Below are 22,601 nucleotides of genomic sequence, written 5' to 3' on the forward strand. Positions count from 1 at the left end.
GAGTTTTCTCTTCGCATTAGGTGGCCAAAATATTGGAGCTTCAGTTTCACTATCTGTCCTTCCAATGAGCACTCAGGGTTGATTTCCTTTAGGATTGACTGATTTGACCTCCTTGCAGTCCAGGGGACTCGTAAGAGTCTTCTCCAGCACCACAGTTCGAAAGCATCAATTCTTCGGCGCTCAGCCTTCCTTATAGTCCAGCTCTCACAGCCATACATTACTACTGGGAAAACCATAGCTTTGATTAGACGGACCTTTGTTGGCAAGGTGATGTGTCTGCTTCTTACTATGCTGTCTAGGTTTGCCATAGCTTTCCTTCCAAGGAGCAAGCGTCTTTTAATTTCATGGCTACAGTCACCGTCTGCGGTGATCTTGGAGCCCAAGAAAATAAAATCTGTCACTGCTTCCATTTCTTCCCCTTCTATATGCCAGGAAGTGATGGGGCCAGATGCCATGATCTTAGTTTTTTTAATGTTGAGTTTCAAACCAGCTTTTGCACTCTCCTCTTTCACCCTCAACAAGAGGCTCTTTAGATCCTCTTCACTTTCTGCCATTAGGGTGGTATCGTCTGCATATCTGAGGTTGTTGATAATTCTCCCAGCAATCTTAATTCCGACCTGTGATTCATCCAATCCGGCATTTCTCATGATGTACTCTGCATATAAGTTAAATAAGCAGGGTGACAATATGCAGCCTTGTCGTACTCCTTTCCCAATTTTGAACCACTCGGTTGTTCCATGTCTGGTTCTTACTGTTGCTTCTTGACCCTCGTACACGTTTCTCAGGAGACAGGTAAGGTGGTCTGGTACTCCCATCTATTTAAGAATTTGCCACAGTTTGTTGTGATCCACACAATCAAAGGCTTTAGCGTAGTCAATGAAGCAGAAATAGACGTTTTTCTGGAATTCTCTTGCTTTCTCCATGATCCAGCGAATGTTGGCGATTTGATCTCTAGTTCCTCTGCCTCTTCGAAACCCAGCTTGTACTTCCGGTAGTTCTTGGTTCGCATAGTGCTGAAGCCTAGCTTGTAGGATTTTGAGCATAACCTTGCTGGCATGTGAAATGAGCGCAATTGTGCGGTAGTTTGAACACTCTTTGGCGTTGCCCTTCTTTGGAATTGGAATGTAAACTGACCTTTTCCAGTCTTGCGGCCACTGTTGAGTGTTCCAAATTTGTTGGCATATTGAATGCAGCACTTTAACAGCATCATCTTTTAGGATTTTAAATAGCTCAGCTGGAATACTGTCATCTCCGCTAGCTTTGTTGTTACTAATGCTTCCTAAGGCCCACTTGACTTCACTCTCGAGGATGTCCGGCTCAAGTTCAGTGACCGCACTATCATGGCTATCAAGGACATTACTATCATGGCTATCAAGGACATTAAGATTTTTCCTGTATAGTTCTTCTGTGTATTCTTTCCACCTCTTCTTAATCTCATCTGCTTCTGTGAGGTCCCTGCCTTCTTTGTCCTTTATCATGCCCGTCTTTGCACAAAACGTTCCCTTGAAATCTCCAATTTTCTTGAAGAGATCTCTAGTCTTTCCCATTCTGTTGTTTTCCTCGATTTCCTTGCATTGTTCATTTAAGAAGGCCTTCTTGTCTCTCCTTGCTATTCTCTGGAACTCTGCATTCAGTTGGATATATCTTCCCCTTTCTCCCTTGCTTTTTGCTTCCCTTCTTTCCTCAGCTACTTGTAAAGGCTCATCAGACAGCCACTTGGCTTTCTTGCATTTCTTTGGGATGGATTGAGTTGCTGCCTCCTGAACAATGTTACGGACCTCCGTCCATAGTTCCTCAGGCACTCTGTCTATCAGGTCTAATCCCTGAAATCTATTCCTCACCTCCACTGTATATTCATAAGGGATAAGATTTAGGTCATACCTGAATGGTTTAGTGGTTTTCCCTACGTTCTTCAATTTAAGCTGAAATTTTGCAAGAAGCAGCTCATGATCTGAGCCACAGTCAGCTCCAGGTCTTGTTTTTACTGACTGTATGGAGCTTCTCCATCTTTGGCTGCAAAGGACATAATCAATCTGATTTCGATATTGACCATCTGGTGATGTCCTTCTGTAGAGTCATCTCTTGTGCTGTTGGAAAAGAGTGTTTGCTATGATCAGCGTGTTCTCTTGGCAAAACTCTATTAGCTTTTGTCCTGCTTCATTTTGTACACCAAGGCCATGCCTGCCTGTTATCCCGATGATTTCCTGACTTCCTACTTTAGCATTCCAGTCCCCTATGATGAAGAGGACATCTTTTTTGGTGTTAGTTCTAGAAGGTGTTGTAGGTCTTCATAGAACCGATCAACCTCAGCTTCTTTGGCATCAGTGGTTGGGGCATAGACTTGAATTACTGTGATGTTGAATGGTTTGCCTTGGATTCGTACTGAGATCATTCTATCATTTTTGAGATTGTACCCCAGTACTGCTTTTCCCACCCTTTTGTTGACTATGAGTGCTACTCCATTTCTTCTAAGGGATTCTTGACCACAATAGTAGATATGATGGTCACCTGAATTAAATTCGCCCATGCCTGTCCATTTTAGTTCGCTGATTCCCAAGATGTCGATGTTCAATCTTGCCATCTCATGTTTGACCACCTCCAGCTTCCCTTGATTCATTGATCTTACATTCCAGGTTCCTAAACAATATTGTTCTTTACAGCATTGGACTTTCTTTTCACCACCAGACACATCCACAGCTGAGTGTCCTTTCGGCTTTGGCCCAGCTGCTTCACTCTTTCTGGCGCTACTTGGAAATACCCTCTGCTCTTCCCCAGTAGTATATTGGACACCTTCCGACCTGAGGGGCTTATCTTCCGGCGTCATATCTTTTAGCCTTGTGATACGTTCCATGGGGTTTTCTTGGCAAGAATACTGGAGTGGGTTGCCATTTCCTTCTCCAGCGGACCACATTTTGTCAGAACTCTCTGCCATGACCTGTCCGTCTTGGGTGGCCCTGCACGGCATAGCTTATGGCTTCACTGAGTTACGCAAGCCCCTTCGCCACAACAAGGCAGTGATCCATGAAGGGGTCAGCAGTATAGCCTGTCTCTAAATTACATATAAAGTAGGATAATGCACATTTAGCTTGTGCTAAAACCTCAGACATTATTACAGAGTCTTGTTTAGATATGTGTTCAGGGTTTTTTTTCCCTGGAAGACTTTGGGAAATCAAGTCATTTTGGAACAAAACACTGATTTTATGATATACTTATTTTTCCTCCCCCTCCCCCTCCCCCTCCAATGCAGCTACACGGATCATGATGAATGTATGATCCTTTATGGTGATGACCAGGTATGTATTTTAAAACCACTTGCTAGGAAAAGTGTAGGCCTTAAAACTCATTGGGAGGAGAAACCAACCTGCAACAGGTGCTGCTGAAGGCCTAACTACACCTGGCATGAATGATGTGATTTGTGATCATGTTATCGTTGTGTCAATGAATGAAGCGCGTCATGCAGAGAGGGGAAGTTTAGCTGCAATCTCAGCTGCAAAATCAGTAGTCCAAAACATCTGGAGGGCACCAGGTTGCCTACCCCTGGTTTAAAGGCACCTTCTTTTTTGCAAGGATATTTCCTGCTATACGGTTTTGTGCTGCGGAACCCGATTGGGAGCATGCAAAGCAGAGCTGATAGGGCTGCACAATGCAAGTGGCAATATTTTTTAGGAGGGCCAGTGAAGTAGTATATGCTCCAAGAAGTGCACCTTTTGCAATGCCAGAGAGGGTGCTGGTGCAGAACTGTTCATGTATTCCAAGAGTTGCACCCCAGAATTGTTGATGTTGCAAAGCATTTTCTAGTAAATGCCTTGAGCCATCTTGATTGAGGAGTTGTTGTCTGGATGTATCCAAGGTCTTGGTGACATAAAGTGAGAAGTACAGTGTGTAATGTTCAGTCAACATCGGCATTATAGGAACAAGCCCAGGGGCCAGGAGGAAAATGAGGAAGAGCAGAAGTCTGCGATACCTTCCCCCCCCCCCCCCCGCCAAATATAGTTGTGACTCTTTTTTAACACATGAAAGGCAGAAAATCAGCACCTCTTTCAATAAAAACAGTGGCAAAGCAACCCTACTACGACCAAATGCCTCTCAAGATTTTGTGTTCAAAATCTCCAAAGATGCATAATTGTGACCTTCGTTGCAGTTTGTTTTCAGAAACTGAACAGAATCACATAACTTCTTCCTACATGTTTTGAGTATCCTTTTTCTCTTTTTACTATTGCAGGGATGTGTCAATATCTTGCTCTTATGCTCGGTGGGTGAGGTCCTAAGGCAAGTACTTACATTTTTAAACTGTAAATTGAAAATAAAAGTAGGCATTCAGTTAATCATGCCAAATTAACCGCCCAGAGAGCTTTGGCTATTGAGCGGTATAGAAATGAAATGAATGAATGAATGAATGAATGAATAAATAAATAAATATTACTGCCTGGCAAGGATATGAAGTGCATTTCCAGATGTCAGATTTTTCTAAGCAGTTGTGTTGGCCACAAACCTGGAAGCGAAACAGTAAGTAATGAATAGAAGAGACATCATTAATATGGAGATTTGGAGCTCCTGTCACTGCCATTGGTGCTTTTGCCATGTGCTGATAATAAGTATGCATGGATAACAGTGAGCTCATTGATTGGCAGGAAGTGCAATTTCCTCAGGCAGCAATTCTAAACAATTCATTTGCTTACCTCAAATATGCTCACTCACTGGGGCTTATTCTTCGAATGTTTGTATTAGCTTACTTCAGATTTGCTTCTTTCTTTCTGTGCTGATTGAATATACCCTGGAAACTTATTTATTTATTATTAAATTTATTAATCGCCCATCTGGCTGGTCACCCAGCCACTCTGGGCGATGTACAGCACACAACAAAACAGTTTAAAACAATAAAATTCTACAATAAAAACATTTTCTAAAATACCCCAACCCACCCCAAATGCCTGCCTGAACAACCGCATTTTTAATGTGCGACGGAAGCTCATTAAAGAGGGGGCATCACAGAGTTCCCTAGGGAGGGAGTTCCACAGAGTGGGGGCCACCACAGAAAAGGCCCTCTCCCTTGTCCCCACCAGTCTAGCTGTCCTGGCTGATGGGACAGAGAGAAGGCCATCCGAGACTGATCTTGTTAAGCGGCCTGTCTGGTGCTGCTGGAGGCGCTCCTTAAGATAGGCTGGGCCGGAACAATATAGGGTTTTAAAGGTCAAAACCAACACCTTGAATTTGGCCCGGAAAACAACTGGTAACCAGTGCAACTCCTTCAGCACTGGAATGATGTGATTTCGCCGGCGGCTGCCTTTAATCAGGCGAGCCGCCGCATTCTGTACCAGCTGCAGCTTCCGAACCGTCTTCAAGGGTCACCCCACGTAGAGCGCATTACAGTAGTCTAAATGAGAGGAGACCAGGGCATGTACCTAAACTTATACCTAAATATGCTGACTGTTGTACTTGGTAACACAAATGCACTTGTGTAAGGCAACCATATTCTAAAACCACAGTGCTGCTTTGTCCTTAAGAGATTTGAGGAAGGTGTGAGTTCCAGGTGTGCAGCGTCTCCCATCCAAGTATCGTAGGCATGAGAGAAACTGTGCTTACTGAATGTTGCCTTCAGAATTCATTCAAAGTCCCTTTTGGAATCTGGTTGCAGGACCGGCTCTCCCGTGAGGTAGGGTGAATCCCTCACCCCAGGTGGAAGATCTGGAAGAGTGGCAGATCTGGGAGGGCTGAGTTTCCCACTGCCATCCTATGCCCCTAGGGCACGCAGCTGCTTTGGAGAGCCTCAGTGGCCACTCTCCTGCTGAAGCAAATGCCACAGGAGTAAAGCTGCTGGTGCAGCTCTCTGGAACGGCCACCACCACCCACCCTACCCTTCACTGTGAGGACCTATTGCCTCTAGGGCAGGCAGCTGTTTTGGAGAGCCATGCCAGTTGCTCTTCTGCTGCAGTGTATATGAATTGGTTTGTCTTAGGAATTTCTTGGTTAGTTGTAGTATCATTAAATGTACTATAAATACTATAGCCTTTGCAAATTGCAAAACAAAGATCAGGTATTTCCTATGGGGATAAAGAGCCAAATTAAGAATCTGGTAGCATGGACATGCTTAATTATATTTCTAGGATAAAATTATCTTCTCTGCATATATTTCAGAACATGGAAGAAGCTCCCCAAATTAGAAAACCTTCCTAATATTGGCCTTGAGAATGCTGCTCTTTCTCCAAATGTCACTTACATCCGTTGGAAAGTTCATGGAGATTGGGTTACTCAGGTAAAAGAAAAAAGGAAAAATTGTTTCCCTACAAACAAGAGAGAATAAGGGATTTTGTTCAGCCTGTCTGTGTTAGAGTCATGTTTAACAGGAAGAAAATGGTTTCTCTACAAATCAAGAGTGAACAAGGGATTATATTTAGCCTGTCTCTGTTAGAGTCATGTTTAACACTTCTTAAACATGATGTTTCATGTTTAAAACTTGTTAGAAACATGCCAAACCGTCATTTGCTGCTAGATTGAAGTGATGAACATGGAGTCCATGTTTTGCTCCAGTTCCCATAATGTCTTTCTGGTACTTTGAATTCAGTGCTGAAAGAGGATGACGTGTCTTCCCACAACTGTATAATGCTCTCCTGCTGCTGCTGCTGCTGTTCTTTTTTAGGCCACTTTTGCAGCTGTACAAGACCAAAACTACCTCATCTGACACCACTGAGTGCTATGTCCCTTCTGTATAGGTTTTGGATTGCAGTGGATTGTCGTAAGAATCTCTGAAATTAACAGAATCTCCATTGTGTGCTTTTAGTGCAGCCTTACCCAAGGTTCCCAGCAATGGCCATACTGGTTGGGAATGATGGGAACTGCAGTCCAACACATTTGGAGGGCACCAGGTTGGGAAAGGCTGTTTTAGTGTATTTATCCTTTGGAAAAAAATAAAATAAAATAATATATATATATACATATACATATACATATACATATACATATACATATACATACATACATACATACATATATGGTATTGCAGCAGCCAGCATCGCCCCACCATTAAATTTTTTTTTTCAAGTCCAGAAAATACAGTAGTATTTTGGATATGTCTACAGTGAGGGTCTCGAATGTGGTGCCTGGGGGGACACTTGTGCCTGCAAACACCTCTCTTGGCACCCACCATGCTCCCTATCCCGCCTTATTTTTATTTGCTTTAGATTTTTTTTTTAAATTAAAAGTATTTTATGTATGAGGCCAGCATACTGCAAAGTGAAGTGCTGGCCTCCTGCGCCATCTTTATTCCCAGTAATACCTCTGGGACCCACGTGGGGCAAATTGTGATTTGACATTTGAGGCTCAGACCATGCCTGTACCTCAGTTTCTTGGTCAAGTTACTTGTGTCTGACCCTCACCAGTTTGCCTTTTGGGAAATGGCTATTTTGTGACTGGCCACACCCACCATGGCAGCCATTTTGAGAAGGGAGAGGCCCTGTCATGGCCATCATTTTGTGAGAGTGCCCACAACACTTTCAAAATTCCAAAAGTGCCCACTGACCCAAAACAGTTGAGGACCCCTGTCCTGAAGTGTATACTGCTTTCCCCTTGTATCATGATTGAATTGTTGCATTTTCATTGTCATAGCTCTAAATAGTTTGGCTGTTAAAATTTTATTTATTTATTTATTTATTTATTTATTTATTTCATTTCTATACCGCTCAATAGCCGAAGCTCTCTGGGCAGTTCACAAAAATTAAAACCAAACAACACACAATAAAACAATTTAAAATATATAGAACATTAAAACCACAATATAACAATACAACCACAATAAAACCTAGCAGCAGTGCAAGAGTTTAAAATACAGATTTAAAACAGCAAAGATAAAAATTTAGAAAGCTAAAATGCTAAAATGCCTGGGAAAATAAAAAGGTCTTCACCTGGCGCCGAAAGGAATACAATGTAGGCGCCAGGCGAACCTCACTAGGGAGCTCATTCCAGAGCCGGGGTGCCACGGCAGAAAAAGCCCTCCTAGTAGCCACCTGCCTCACTTCCTTTGGCAGGGGCTCACGGAGAAGGGCCGCTGAGGATGATCTTAAGGTCCGGGCAGTCACAAAATAAAATGAAAAGGTACAGCTACCAAGAAGTACTTTTATGGCACTTTCCATTTTCTTGTTCAGGGCTGCCAGATTCAAAGCCAGAGAAGATTGGTATACCTTTCAATCTTCTCCTGCCTATTCCCTCCCCAGCCCTGTTATCCACCCCCTTCCTCACCTGCTGTAATGGATCAAGGTTCCAGGTATGCCACACTGCAAGCAGGGGGACGGATCACAGGGCCAGGGTGGGAATGGGCAGGGAATGTTCCTCTTGAGCATCAAAAATGGTTTGAAGACCCTTTAAGCTATTGGTGTTGAACCTCCTCCAACCCAAGCACTGAATTCCATAATGGAGAAGCGCTTGGGAGCTGCATTCCAGTGGTAGGCAGGGCTGAAGGGAAAGAGTGGGGCCAAAAATACCATATGTTACCTTCAAGCTCTTCCTGCCAAGTAACTATGCTTTAGAAGAGGCATTTCAGCCTTTTAAGATGGGGGGGAAATGCTCAAAATTGGGGAAGCCACCCAGTGATCAGTGGTTGGGGAAAAAGGGCTGGGTCCACCTAGGGAAACCTGGAGGACTGGATTGGGAGCCCAGGAGGGCTGGATTGGAGGTTCTGCACCCCTGCTTTAAACAAACGTGCATATGCTCCATTAAGGAATTACAACGTCATCACCACGTCCATGAAACAGAGACAGATTTTAAAAATCTCACACATACACTGTATGAGAGCTAGTGTGGCCAGAGTGTTGGACTGATATTGAGGAGGCCCAGATCCAAATCCTTGCTCAGCTGTGCAGCTTAATTGGCATGTAACATGAAATTGCAGTTTAGCAATACATAAATGAGTTTCAGTGAGACTTGGGCTTGCGTGCTCCCCCTTCCTCTGATGTGGCCATGAAGAGATTGGAAGCATCTGCTTCTGGGTTTAAACTAACCATGGTTTGTCATTATGTAAGAACTGGTAATTGCAGTTAGTTTAAGCCCAGACATGAATGTTTATTGAAGCCATCCAGAATTTTAGGTTTGATGGGCTTCTTTCAATAATCCATAGTTCAACTAACCAGTTTGTTCTTGTTGGACATAACAATAAACCATAGTTAGTTTAAACCCAGACATGAATGTTCTGATCTCCTTGCAACCACACTGGAAAAGGGGAGGGGAGTGTGTGAGCCTGAGACTTGCCCAGGCTCATTTACATAACACTAAACTATGGTTCAGTTAGCAGGTGACCTTTGGCCAATTACTAACTCTCAGCTTAACATACAGCCTAGAATGTTGTAAGCATCAGTTGTTGGGGGCAGGGGGCTGCCTTGAGCTCTTTACAAAAAACTTTCTTCGTATGTCCATGTACCTTTTCTTCCCTTTCACTTTTGAAGTTCATCTGTTATTATTGAATGTAGTGTGTATTTTTTATGTTATATTGTAAAGGCTTATTGCTTTACAATAAACAAACTGCTGCTGCTAGTACTAGTGATAAGATTAATTAATTACTTTTTTATTTTATTTATTAAATTTATTAATCGCCCATCTGGCTGATCACCCAGCCACTCTGGCCGATGTACAACAATAAAAACAGTTCAAAACAATAAAATTCAACATTAAAAACATCACATTTCTAAAATTACCCTAACCCACCCCAAATACCTGCCTGAACAACAACGTTTTTAATGCGTGGCGGAAGCTTATTAAAGAGGGGGCATGGCGGAGTTCCCTAGGGAGGGAGTTCCACAGAGTGGGGGCCACCACAGAGAAGGCCCTCTCCCTTGTCCTCACCAGCCTAGCTGTCCTGGCTGATGGGACAGAGAGAAGGCCATCCGAGGCTGATCTTGTTGAGTGGCCTATCTGGTGTTGCTGGAGGCGCTCCTTGAGATAGGCTGGGCAAGAACCGTATAGGGTTTTAAAGGTCAAAACCAACACCTTGAATTTGGCCCGGAAAACAACTGGTAGCCAGTGCAGCTCCTTCAGCACTGGAGTGACGTGACCTCGCTGGTGGCTGCCTTTAATCAGGCGAGCCGCTGCATTCTGTACCAGCTGCAGCTTCTGAACCGTCTTTAAGGGTAACCCCACATAGAGCGCATTACAGTAGTCTAAACTAGAGGAGACCAGGGCACATACTACCAATGGGAGCAGATGGTCGGGAAGGTAGGGGCGCAGCTGCCGTATCAGATGGAGTTGGTACAGCGCTGTCCGGCTCACAGCTGACAGCTGAGCCTCCATGGACAGCTGGGAGTCTAAGATGACCCCCAAGCTGTGGACCTGGTCTTTCAAGGGTAGCCGTACCCCATTCAACACCAGGTCAACATCTCCAAACCTCCTCTTGTTTCCCACCAAAAGTACCTCAGTCTGGTCAGGGTTCAGCTTCAGCTTATTCCTCCCCATCCAGCCACTCAGCGTCTCCAGACATTTGGACAGGGATTCTACGGCCAACCTTGGTGAAGATTTGAACGAGAGGCAGAGCTGCATGTCATCCGCATACTGATGACACCTCACCCCAAACCTCCTGATGATAGCTCCCAGAGGCTTCACATAGATGTTAAATAGCATCGGGGAGAGGATGGAACCCTGTGGCACCCCACAAGTGAGCAGCCACGAGTCCGACACCTCAACTCCCAGTGCTACCCTCTGGTACCTGCTGGAGAGGAAGGACTGGAACCACCGTAATAAGGTGTCTCCAATGCCCAACCCCTCCAGGCGGTCCAGGAGGATACCGTGGTCAACGGTATCAAAAGCTGCTGAGAGGCCGAGGAGAACAAGGAAGGAGCATTCGCCCCTGTCCAGAGCCCTCTTCATATCATCCACCAAGGTGACCAAGGCCGTTTCTGTCCCATGCCCAGGCCTGAAGCCTGACTGAAATGGATCTAGATAATTGGCTTCTTCCAAGTGTGCCTTTATCTGCATTGCCACCACCCGCTCAATCACCTTTCCCAAAAATGGCAGATTCGAGACTGGGTGAAAGTTGTTTAGAACTTGGGGATCGAAGGAGGGACAATTAAGACAACAGTAATCTAGGTACTTCCTTCCACTTTGTGAATAAACTGCTCCATGAAGCCAGTTTCTCAGCAGTGGCTCCCCAATTATGGAATGATCTCCCCAATAAGGCCTGCCCAGCACCAACATTGTTATCATTTTGGCACCAGGTTAAAACTGCCCTCTTCTGTCAGCCATTTGGCAGCATATAATGAGGTTTTAATCAGGTCCTGGATTGTCTTTGGCTGATTGTTTAAAAGTTGTTGACAACAATAGATATATGTTGTCTTTTGTGTGTGCTGTTTCTGTGTCTTTATGTAAATGGTTTTCTTACTTTGTATAATGTATGTTAATGGTTTTTAATTTTTGTAAACTGCCCTGAGAGCTTTGGCTGTGGGGCAGTATAGAAATATAATTAATTAATTAATTAATTAATCAGCAAAGGGGTAACATAATCTCAATAGAGAGCATTCTTTTCTAACCAGTAAGTTGTAGCATTTTGATAATCAATATTATTTTTTCTGTCTTTTTAGCTGAATTACTATGATTCTATTAAAGCAGTCATTTCTGCTTCAAGCCATGAACCTACAGCTTTAGTAATAGGTAATTATATCACTGCTTTTAAATCCAGGAGGTTGCTTATGTTTCCTTGGCTTATATGCAGTTTCTCCTTTTCCTTCCTATGTTACAGTGTCTGCCACCAGCTGATCGGTAAAGTATCTGTCAGGAACAGTACAGAGACACAAAGTGGGCGATAGACCTCCTTTTCACTGGTACTTTTTCAGTAAGGATGTGCCTTAAATATTGTTTTATGAGGCCATCAGACAAATTATATTATTCTATGTCAAATAATGTGCAATATGAATAATAGTTTGGTTAGTGGGTGGTAGTTTTGTGCATTGCTCTATTAATATTTCTAGGAGAAGCTGATCCTGTGTTTCTTCAATGAGTTTATATCTGAATGATAATTTCAAAGTAAGGGATATATAAAAAGCTGGCATATGAGTTCCATGGTGGTTGTGCAGTATTCCGAAATAAAAGGTGTCCATTATGTTCTTTAGTGAAGTGACACTATCTAATAAATGGCAAGAAATACTTTAAAACAGGGGTGTCAAATCTCAGGCCCTTTGGCCAAATCCAGACCACCTGAGGTCCCGATCCAGAACTCCAGGGTTCCCCAGAGGCCCATGCTTCTTTCCCCTAACCACCAACCTTTGGGTGGTTTTCCAGCTTTTGTGCTGGGGCAGAGGCGGGATTCTTATTCTAAAAGGTTGAAATACCTCTCCTAAGCTTTAGTTACTGGCAGTGAGAGCTTTGAGATACAATATGCTGGCATTTTAAAAAATATTTTGGCCCCTTCCCTTTTGCCCTTAGCCATGCCCACCTCTGGAATGTGGCAACCAAGAGCTTTTCTGAAGTTGAAGTCAGCCCTTGGCCTGGAAGAAGTTCGTTAACCTTGCTTTAAAAGAACGTAGCAGCTCTGTTGCTACCTAACTTTGCACCGGCTCTGGTTTTTTCCCTTCTGGTTTCTGAACTCCATGCATGTGTCTGAGTTGCACAAGCTCAGGTCTGTTTTCAAAGTTTTACCCGCACCCCCACTATCCAAAAAGCATTGTCATGTAGGACAAAGTATGAATCCCCTATGTAGATAAACTTGTCAGCCTTCCCCAACATGGTGCCATCCAAGGATTGGACTACAGATCCCATCATCACATGCTGGTTATGGATGATGGGTGTTGTAGTCCAACACATCTGGAGGTTGTTGGGTTGTGGAAGGCTGACATATGTGGTGATGATTGGTCACACAGCTGTTTTGTAGCATGTGCATTCAGCACATAGAATGTGTTCAGCTGCAGCCATGTGTGGTCACCACATGTGACAATTCAAACAATGATTACATTGTTTTTTTCTTAGACGCAGGTGCTTTCCATATGGGAAATATATCATGTGTCCTGATGCCATGACTCAAATGCACATAATACTGGACTCTATATATCTTTGTGGGTTTACTCCATCATTAATGACTCTGTGACTTGGCTGGGTTATTTGAAATATCTCACATGGTTACAGAGCTGTGGGTTATCTGTTCAAACACCTGTGTCACAACCACATGTCGATTTGGAGCAATTAGAGTTTAAAGTCTACTTTAAGCTGAGGAGACTTTTCCTGCTACATATTGGTTATGCTTAAATGCTATGTGCATCATTGAATGAAGCTGCACTATGATATGCACGCCTGCTAGCAAGGAGGCGAGGAAGGGGGACTTCCTCGCCTCCCTGCTAGAGTGCAAAGCAGGGATTTGTGAATCAGGAAAAGTTGGGCTTTTCAATGTTCTTCAAATTCCACTTCAAAGCTCATTCCAATATGAGATTGTGAGCTTTGTTTTTACTTTTCTCATGAAAATTCATGCATATTTTCATGGGTATTTCCCTAAATGTATGCAAGCATTTTGTGTATTTTTGAAATGTATACATTTTCCTCAGTCTTCTGTGTTTGTGTGCATTTTTTCAAATATACACATTTTTTAATGTGCATTTTTCAAATGTATGCATTTTTGGAATGTATGTGTTGTTCAGCGAATCGCATTGCAAGCTTGGAAATGTACATACTTCAACCACAGATTGTGTTTGGATCTGTGTTTGAGTCCAGGTAGTGCAAGCTGGGTAAATTCTGGTCAAAAATGAACTGAATAATTTCTCGTATATCCTAATAAGGAGTAACTGTTGTTAAAATGAAGTGTGTTGATTCAAAGTCCTTATGAATTGGCTGCATTCCCATAACTTTCTGCACAGCAGCAGGATTGTCAACATAGCAGTTTTCAGGCAGGTCAGCCAGCTATCTCGTTGTTTTGTAACATAGACAGATGGTGGCACCATACATTTTTCTGCATAGAGGTGCTTTCGGAGCTCCAGATGTTTTGGTCCAACACACTTGATCCCTAAAAGCTGTACAGTATCCATGCTTGCTCTACACCAATAGCCTGGAAGTCCTCACACAGGATACACGTATTGCAGGGTCAGTACTAATGGTAGATTCCACACAACAGAAGCGACACTCAAAACTCCACACTACATGGGATTTCAGGTTATGATGTGCTAATTCCTATGAGCTATGAGTAGCTAGGAGATAGGAAAGTGGAGGTAGATGTAATCTGCACATTTTACAAATGGGGCTACATCACTTAGACTGTAATCTGGTCTGCGGCCTCTGTGTATAGGGTGGCCACTTATGTATTGCCAAAAAGGAGGAAATCCACCACCCAAAAAAGGGGACAATGATTTGCATAAATTTTGCATATCCTAATTTAATATGCATAGATGCAAATTTAGAAACAACTCCTTTAATTTAAACAAATGTAGTACATCTCACGATAGTAGGGGGAGACTGAGAACAGGTGACCTGTGTGCCTCGGCAGCTTGCTCTCTGTGTACTGTTGATGGGCAACTTCAAGGCCCAGCTCTTCCTTCTGATGGTTCTTTATCTTTACACTGGACTAGGATTGGACAGGCCTTCAAACAGAGGAGCGTCCTCTGTAAAATTGGATACATGGCCACCCTATTTGTATCTGTTGCTGTACATAGCATGTCCATTAGGAAGGCAGCTTCTCTTGCCTTCAGTGCTTAAGCCAGGCCCCATAATACCACCTGTAATTTCCTACAATTGCCTGCTAATCTGAGTAAATGTGTAAAATCACATTTCTTCCTGTGAGCACATTCTTGATGTCTGATAAATAACCACCTTTTCTTTGTGACCCTCCTGTAGGTTCTTCAGTAACCACTGAAGACCATATATTTTATTTTGTTTTACCAAGAGTATGAGGAACTGTACAAATCTGAGCACTACAGGAATCTCTCTCTCAATTCCTTTCTTTAATTTGAAAATTACAGTAATTTCCAATCCTAGAACATATTGCCATTTATTCCGTATAACAGTGTCGCAGTCAAGTTGAGGCCTAAAACTGACAGTTTAATTAGTACTTGTGTCCTTCTACAGGTTGTGTTGTGGGAGCTACCAACGTGGAGCAACAGATGAAAGAAATAAAAGAATCCAGAAAAGATTCAAAGACAAGGAAACTGCAGGCTATCCTAGGAGCTCCCTCCCATAGAGGCAAGGGGGATCAGCTTGTTTTTCGCGTCCACAAAGGAGTAAAAACATTTGCACTCAATAAAAAGAACAACCTCATAGTAACTGGTGGGATGGATCGAATAATTCGGATGTGGAATCCATATATGCCTGGGTAAGATGTTATTGCAGCTACTCTTCAAAGGCTCTGTTATTGGTCTTTGAGCCCATCCATTAGCTATCAGAACATGCACAAGGTGCCTGTTCTATTTCTTTAGGATGGATTGACCAGTGTGATTTTTTAAAAATGTTGTACAATTAACCTATAATCCACAGTTAGATCAATACACTCTTACAATAAATGAATTTTAGGGCACTGTAATTGGTGGTAGCTGAAATTTTCCTGTTGTTATCAGTAGTTCAAATAAATCTGTGGTAGCATCTCTTGTTACGAACAGTGTTTGTCCATTTAGCCCAGTATTGTCTACTTTGGCTGGCAGCAACTCTTCAAGGTCTCAGGCAGAGGTTGAGTCCCCCCTGCTACCTGACCCTTTTCACTGGAGATGCCAGCAATTGAAGCTGGGAGCTTCTGTATGCAAAATGCTCTGCCACTGAGCTCTGGTCCCTTTTTTGTTGTAATAGTTTTCTTTGATTCAGTCTGGCTGATTATCAGCTCTCTGCCTGTTAACCTCTTAGTGGGCTTCATCCTTGGTATCCTGATGACTGCTCTTCTTTAGATACATCAACAGCCCAAACCTGAGGCTGAGTGCAGTGTTAGTGTGTGTGTGTGTGTGTGTGTGTGTGGCCCTGTATGCCTATACATGATGGGTATGAATCGCCCAAACATAAGCAGTTTTAAATCACATTGTTTTCAGGAGCAGAGAGCTAAGCACTGAAATCAATGTGACTTATCAGTGTTCTTATCTTTACATTAATTGTGTCCTTAATTTCACCCCTGACCCTAGGAATGCCTGAGGCACTCCTGGCCAGTCCAGTTTTCTAGTTTTTGTCTAAGTGTTGGCTCTTTAAAAACCTGAAGGAACTAGAGCTCTTCTTTCAAAAGGTACAGCTTTGCTGATGTATGAGTATTAGGTATATCATGGTGCAATATAGGGTATGTAGAATAATGAGGTCTAGTTGGTCATTCCATGACCAACAGAATGATGCCATGGAACATCTTGAAAGTAGGCTTTCTCCGTAGTCCCTCGGGAACATCCTTCGCCATGTGGTTTGGGAGGCAGAAAATGTGGTGTCTTTTAAACACCTCCTGAAACATACTTGTTTGCACAGGCTTTATCTACCATTATGTTGCTGCTGTTTTTTATATCGTTTCTTTTATATATTTTTATTGTAGGTATAATTGTTTATTAATAGTGTATTTTAAACAGCGATCTTTAATATTTGTATACGTCAACCGCTTAGAGGTTTTATTATATGAAGTTGTATACAAAATCATAATCATAATAAGTACTTGAGGCCCAAATGAAGATCTGGGCTCTTTACCTCTTTTTCTAGCAAATCAATGCTTTTGATCAAGATGGCAGTCCTTCTGTTGACATCAAGACATGCCTGGCAGAGGGCTATTGATATTTACCATGCCGATCTGGTGTCCACAGCATTATATAAAAATCTGTGATATGGAGACAAAAGCAGAAGAATCACATTGTGTTCACTCATCCTTGTCACATAGTATTACAATCCTCACTCATTTTGGTGTGTGCTTTTTAATTACAGAGGTGTCAGTGTTAGTTCTATATTTTATTACATTATATGTTTGAAGCTGCTCAGTGTCTAATGATCAAATTGCAGAAGGCCAACAGGCATGCTCAGAAGCCATATGGCTCCGGTCTTCTATGTCCACATATCTGAAGAGGATAAAATATTTTCCATGTCAATGGACAGCACAATTAAGGTGTGTCTGTGTGTTCTTCGTGTGTTGAGTTATACTTGTCCCATCTCCAGTGCTTTCAGTTTAGTACGTCACAGTTCTTTCTTTGCAGATATGGGATATTGAAGACCAGACGTGCTTATTCACAGCTTGTTCAAAAAACAGTGGAATTAAAGGAGAGATTAGCACTTGCCACTATGCATCAGGCAGTAGAACACTCTGTGTTGCTACGGATACACTAGCTGTTCTTCATCTAAGATTACGGTAAAAAAAACAAAATAGCCAGAACTCATGATCTTAGACATCTAAGATCTGTGTTCATGGAAAGCCCACAACACTAAAAATTGCACAAGTAACTCTTGGGCTTATGAAAAAGGTATAATGAACATTTTGATACCTGAGCGCAGCAAAGAATGGAACATGTGAAATATCAACAGGTATATTTATTACCATCTTCTGCAAACAAAGGTTAATTTATAGTGCTAAAACAAAATATTAATAAAAATACGGTGTTTTGTGAAAATTTAACTTTGACATTTCATTTCAAATATTTTTACATTTTCCTTTTCAAATTCAGCTGGAGGGATCTTCAAAAAACAACGATGCCAGACCTAAATCTCAAGTGTTACTGCTTAATGTTAAAACAACTAAGAATCTATTGGCACCTTACAGACTAACAAATTTATTTTGGCATAAGATTTTGTGGACACTGTCCACTTCTTACGATGCAAGATGCAATCTTTGACACCTTTGCCCTGATATAGCAAGAGAGATACGTATGCCCAGCTGAATGATGTAGATGTACATTGTGATACATATCCAGCCCCCATTGAACTTCAGGGGTGTGTCTGCTGAAGCTACATATCCTCATCTCGGGCCACTAGTTGTCAGACAGTTATCAAAGACTCTGGAGATCTCTGTGAGGCAGGGGTTGACAACACTATTATTGTTGAAAGGGTGCTTCCCGGCATATTGAAAGGCTGTTTCCAGGTGGAATATTTCAAGTGTCAGCCTTACTGAGGGCCAAACTACACATTTCAGTTATCATGTATTACTCTTGTGTAATCATTCGCAGCCCTGATTCAAACTGGGACCACAGCATTCTGGGAAGGGAGGATTTAAACCTTCCCTCCACTGTTTTTTCTCAAAATTCTACACAGGGGGGATTAAAAGAAACAAAGCAGGGGAGAGCCTCCATTGATTCCAATGGAGGCTCCCTCCCCCCGCCGTTTTCTTTACCCCCTCATGGGGGCAGGGTGGAATTTCAGGAGAAAAATGGGAAGAGGTTTAATCCTCCCCTCCCAGAGCATGGTGGTCCCAATCCAAATCAGGGCCACACGCTCTTACACAAAAGTAAAAAAAAGAGATACGCCGCAGCTACATGCTACGCGATTAGCATAATGTATATTTTGGCTCTGACACATAGAGAATGTGCCAGTACCCATCTAGACCTTTACTAGTCTAAAAGGTCAACCAGGAATGATCAGGATCAGTCCAGATGGTACAAATATAACATAAACAATAGAGACTGTTGCTTGCCGTCTCCCTATTAATTGTTGCCTCCTTTCTTTGGAATGTCCCCCTCCCTACGTTTCCAGTAAGGTAACACCAAGTTAAATCAGTCATGGGAAAGCTGCCATCCAGATAAGCCCTAACTGAGATATGTGCACTTGCGCTATGCTGATATTCAATCACTTCTTTTATTTATTTCTTTTCCTCATAAGGCAGATCAGTTCCAGATCCTTACTTGGTGACTTCTCATAAGAAACCAGTTTTGTGTTGCAAATTCAACAAAGTGTTCAGGCACGTTGTGAGCTGCTCTGAAGGTTCTGTAAGTGAAATGATACTGTGAGACAGAGTTCTCCATATATTCCCCAGCTTGGAGTGGTGCTGTTTAATCAATACATTGGGTTGTAACCAATGTTGGTCCTACTTAGAGTGGACACATTGAAATGAATGGTACCTAAGTTAGATTAACATTGGATACGATCCATTATAATCCTTGGAAGCCCTCCTTTTGAGTCCCATCTACCTTTGCAGGTAGATGATTGGTGGTGACTTAACACAGGGCCTTCTCAGTACATCATTTAAATGATAGAATTGTGTGTCTCTCCTCTAAGAATGCACAGCAGTTACCAGGGAGAGTCACCTCACACTTCAACAAACCCAACTTCCTAGGGAGCATCAATCTTCCCTTGATTGTCTTTCTCATAATACTAGAACCCAATGGGGTGAGCCCATGAAGCTGAATGATTAGAGACTCAGGACAGATAAAAGGAAGTACTTCTTCACACAGCACATAGTTTAATGATGGATTTTGCTACCATAAGATGTAGTGATAGCCACTAACTTTGACAGCTTTAAAAAGGCAAATTCATGGAGGATAAGGCCATCAGTGGATATTAGTCATCATGGCTACATGCTACCTCCAGCATCAGAGGCAGCTTGCCTCTGTATGCCAGTTGCTGGGGAACAACAGTGGGAGAGTGCTATTGCCCTCTTATCTTGCCTGTGGGCTTTCCATAGGCATCTGGTTGGCCCCTGTGGGAAAAGGATGCTGGATTAGATAGGCCTTTGGTCTGATCCAGCATGGCTCTTTGATTATTGGAGTTTGTATTCAAACACATCCAAGGACACCAGGTTGGGGAAGTCTGCCTTAAGGAGATGATGATGATGATGATGATGATAATACTAATAATAATAGACTAAGGGCATGATGCATCCAAAGTTAAGCATTTGTAGGTTCCATTAATACCTTACAGCAGTATTATCATAGTTAAGGTTAACTTGCTTTTTAAAAAAGTTGCAGCATTGTTTGGTTAAATAAATTGCTGACCTCACGAAACTCTAAGAAGTTTCTGCAACGGCCCAGGGTACTCAATAATGCAGCCAAGATCCAAAGTATGGCAGAAGCTCCTTTCAGACATTCCCACTGTGTATATACTCCACACATGGAAGAGGAAGGAGGACTACACACACATTGCCATGCCCAACTCTGCTGCCAGCCCCATCCGATGTCCAAGTGTTCAGTGGGAGGTCTGAAAAGGGCCACCTACTCACACAGAGCATATAGGCCCTCTTTTTCAGATGTCCTGCTGAATGCATGGACATTGAGGGCAATGGGGTGACCCAGTGTCTCCCCTCGCCATGTGTACAGGAAATGGGCAAAGAGAATGCCTGAAAGAGGCCAGAGAGAGGTGAAATAGGAAGTGTTTGTTCATGGTCAGCAATGGTCAGTCTCTGATGCAAGCGGTCTGACTCTGGTGACTGACAAGAGATGGCTTAGGATCCCTATATATGGCACCTTCAGCTTGCTAGAGGAAAAGTGGGATATACATGTAGGGCAGTATCCAATGCTGTGTTCGCAGGAAGGACCGTTTGCGTGATGGGAAAATAGTGCTTGCCAGCACAACCTGAAGCTACCTGAAACTACGGCTTCCGCGATGGGACACAAGGTTGGGTCTTTTTGATGGGGCAAAAGGAGCTCCACTGACTTGTCCCATTCCAGAAGCAGTAGTTTCAGGTAGTTTCTTGGATTGTGCTAGCAAGCTAGCAGGCATTCCTTTCCCATTAGTGGTCATTCCCGCTAGTGCAACATGTTTATAGTGGTCAATTGCAGCATTGGATTGCCTATAATACATAATGGGCTAAGATTTTGAGATCTGCTTGTAGCAGCTGTCTGCTACTGGAGGGGAAATGTGTCCCGTACCCGCCCCCCCCCCCATCCCCCATCATAAGCTGACTGTGACAGAACATGCACAGGGAAAATAAATCCTCATCCTTCACAAATGCAAGCTCTTTCTCATGCACAGTGAAGCCCGTGTGCCGAGGCACAGCTGTTCCATTGCCTGGCTGGATTGCTTGTGCTGGATCATCTGCACATAGAACTGGGTTAGCCAGGAGGTTTCTTTCTGATATGGGTCTTTGGATCCTGGCTATAATGTTCATTCAGATGCTTTTCTATATGTGTGTGTGTGTGTGTTTTAAAGGTGGTGAAGGTGTGGGATTTTGACAGTGGAAAGCACTTGTTTGAATTTGTTGATGCTCACAGCGGTTCTGCAATCACCTGCCTCACCTTTGATTCTAGTGGAAGAAGGTACGTTTCTCCTTGTGCCTTTGGAAAGATCTGATGTACATTTTAGGTATTCACCCCACCCCACCCCGGCCCCTATTCATGCAGGAGGAATAATGGTGCATTTAAATCACATTCCAGACTAGTTACCGGTGGAAGAGATGGCTGTTTGAAAATATGGAATTACAATAATGGACATTGCTTGCACACTTTGAGAAGGGGTAAGAAACATGCTGACAAGTAGGAATGTATGTCAACAGAAAGCCAGTGCTGCTTGGATGTTTCAATGCTGCTGGACTTCTCTTCCCTGCAGAAGACAAATGGGATGAAGTATGTGACTGCACCTATGTGGAGGTCAATAGAAACAAGTAAGCAATCCACACCATGACCAGGCTTTGCCATAAGAGGTGACATCTTAGGGCAGGGATAACTAACTTCTGTATGATGATCAGGAGCTACTTTGTTCTCTAGATGGCAGTCTGAAAGCCAGACACAGTGGGTGTAGCCAGGTAATTTTAGAAGCTGGACTTAGGGTGCAATCCTAAGTGTGTTTAGATAGAAAAAGGTCCGACAACTCCAAGCATTTCCCAGCCAGCCATGCTAGCTGGGGAATGCTGGGAGTTGTCGGACTTTTTTCTGTCTAAACATGCATAGGATTGTGCCTTTAATGGTCTTGCAGGAGGGCCCCTTTAGAGGGCCATGTTTTATTATTTCAGTTGTGAAGCACACGTTTCTCTTCTGTCCCACCATCATGCTTTACAGTTGCTTCAACATTCCTGATTTGTTAGAGCAAAAAACAAACCCAAAAAACCTGTTTGCCAACTCTGATTTTTTTAAAAAGAAATACTCTGAGCAAGTTTTGCCTTTTAAACTCCCTTAAATCATAACACCACCATGACCACAGGAATAAAAAGGAGTTTGCATCTGCTACCCTGATGTTAAATGCAATTGCTTAGAAATAAGCACTGTTTTGTTGTAGGAAGGGAGAATGTATTTTGAAAGTAAAAATAACAAAATGAGTGACCCTGACCAGGTACATTCCTGGCTAGCTGGCCCCTAACTATACAGTGTTTTTAAAAATAAGAAGAATGAAAAAATGCTGCAGTGACCAGTATCAGTCCCAGTGGGCCTTGGCATCACCTACTGCTGTCTGGATGGTCAGTTGGGGGGGCACATGGGGTGTGGGGCCATGGACTTCAGCTGGAGATCCAGCCCCAGTTGCATCACTGGCCAGACGTATTTTTGTCATGCCAACAGGACCCTTCAAGAGTACTCAAGCTCCATATAAATGTCAGTGCTGCCTAGCAGTAAGGGCTTCCTTGTTATGAGCAAAAATACTGCCTTATACTGAGCCAACCCATTATATTAGGGGTGCAGAACCTCAGCCCGAGGGCCGAATTCAGTTTCAGAGAAGTTCTCAGGGGCCACATTCCAGTGGTGGGTGGGATTGAAGGCAAAGGGGTGGAGCCAAAGGCAAAGGGGTGGAACCCCAAAATACCAGCATATTTTAGCTTAAAGCTCTTACTGCCAGTACAAGTAAGCCTTAGGAGAGGCATG

At 43.0% G+C, this 22,601-nt stretch overlaps 1 protein-coding gene across 2 annotated transcripts in view; it reads left to right on the forward strand.

Annotated features, from left to right (window-relative positions):
• The window catches only part of LOC146349574 (cilia- and flagella-associated protein 337-like), a 71,523-nt gene that overhangs the window by 30,407 nt on the left and 18,515 nt on the right, over window positions 1–22,601 (forward strand). Inside the window, exons 9-19 of one of the 2 annotated variants that reach the window (XM_084841659.1) lie at window positions 3,248–3,293; window positions 4,223–4,269; window positions 6,136–6,253; window positions 11,556–11,625; window positions 15,016–15,259; window positions 16,894–16,996; window positions 17,085–17,236; window positions 18,701–18,803; window positions 20,962–21,068; window positions 21,186–21,265; window positions 21,358–21,412. In XM_084841659.1, coding sequence (XP_084697785.1) covers window positions 3,248–3,293; window positions 4,223–4,269; window positions 6,136–6,253; window positions 11,556–11,625; window positions 15,016–15,259; window positions 16,894–16,996; window positions 17,085–17,236; window positions 18,701–18,803; window positions 20,962–21,068; window positions 21,186–21,265; window positions 21,358–21,412 — 1,125 coding nt within the window. The remainder of the gene's footprint in view (window positions 1–3,247; window positions 3,294–4,222; window positions 4,270–6,135; window positions 6,254–11,555; window positions 11,626–15,015; window positions 15,260–16,893; window positions 16,997–17,084; window positions 17,237–18,700; window positions 18,804–20,961; window positions 21,069–21,185; window positions 21,266–21,357; window positions 21,413–22,601) is intronic. The other variant, XM_084841660.1, reaches the window with a different exon arrangement.

Source organism: Heloderma suspectum, chromosome 3 (genome assembly GCF_057233095.1).
Source record: "Heloderma suspectum isolate Gila_16-S chromosome 3, 16-S_ref, whole genome shotgun sequence".
Lineage (NCBI taxonomy): Eukaryota > Metazoa > Chordata > Lepidosauria > Squamata > Helodermatidae > Heloderma > Heloderma suspectum.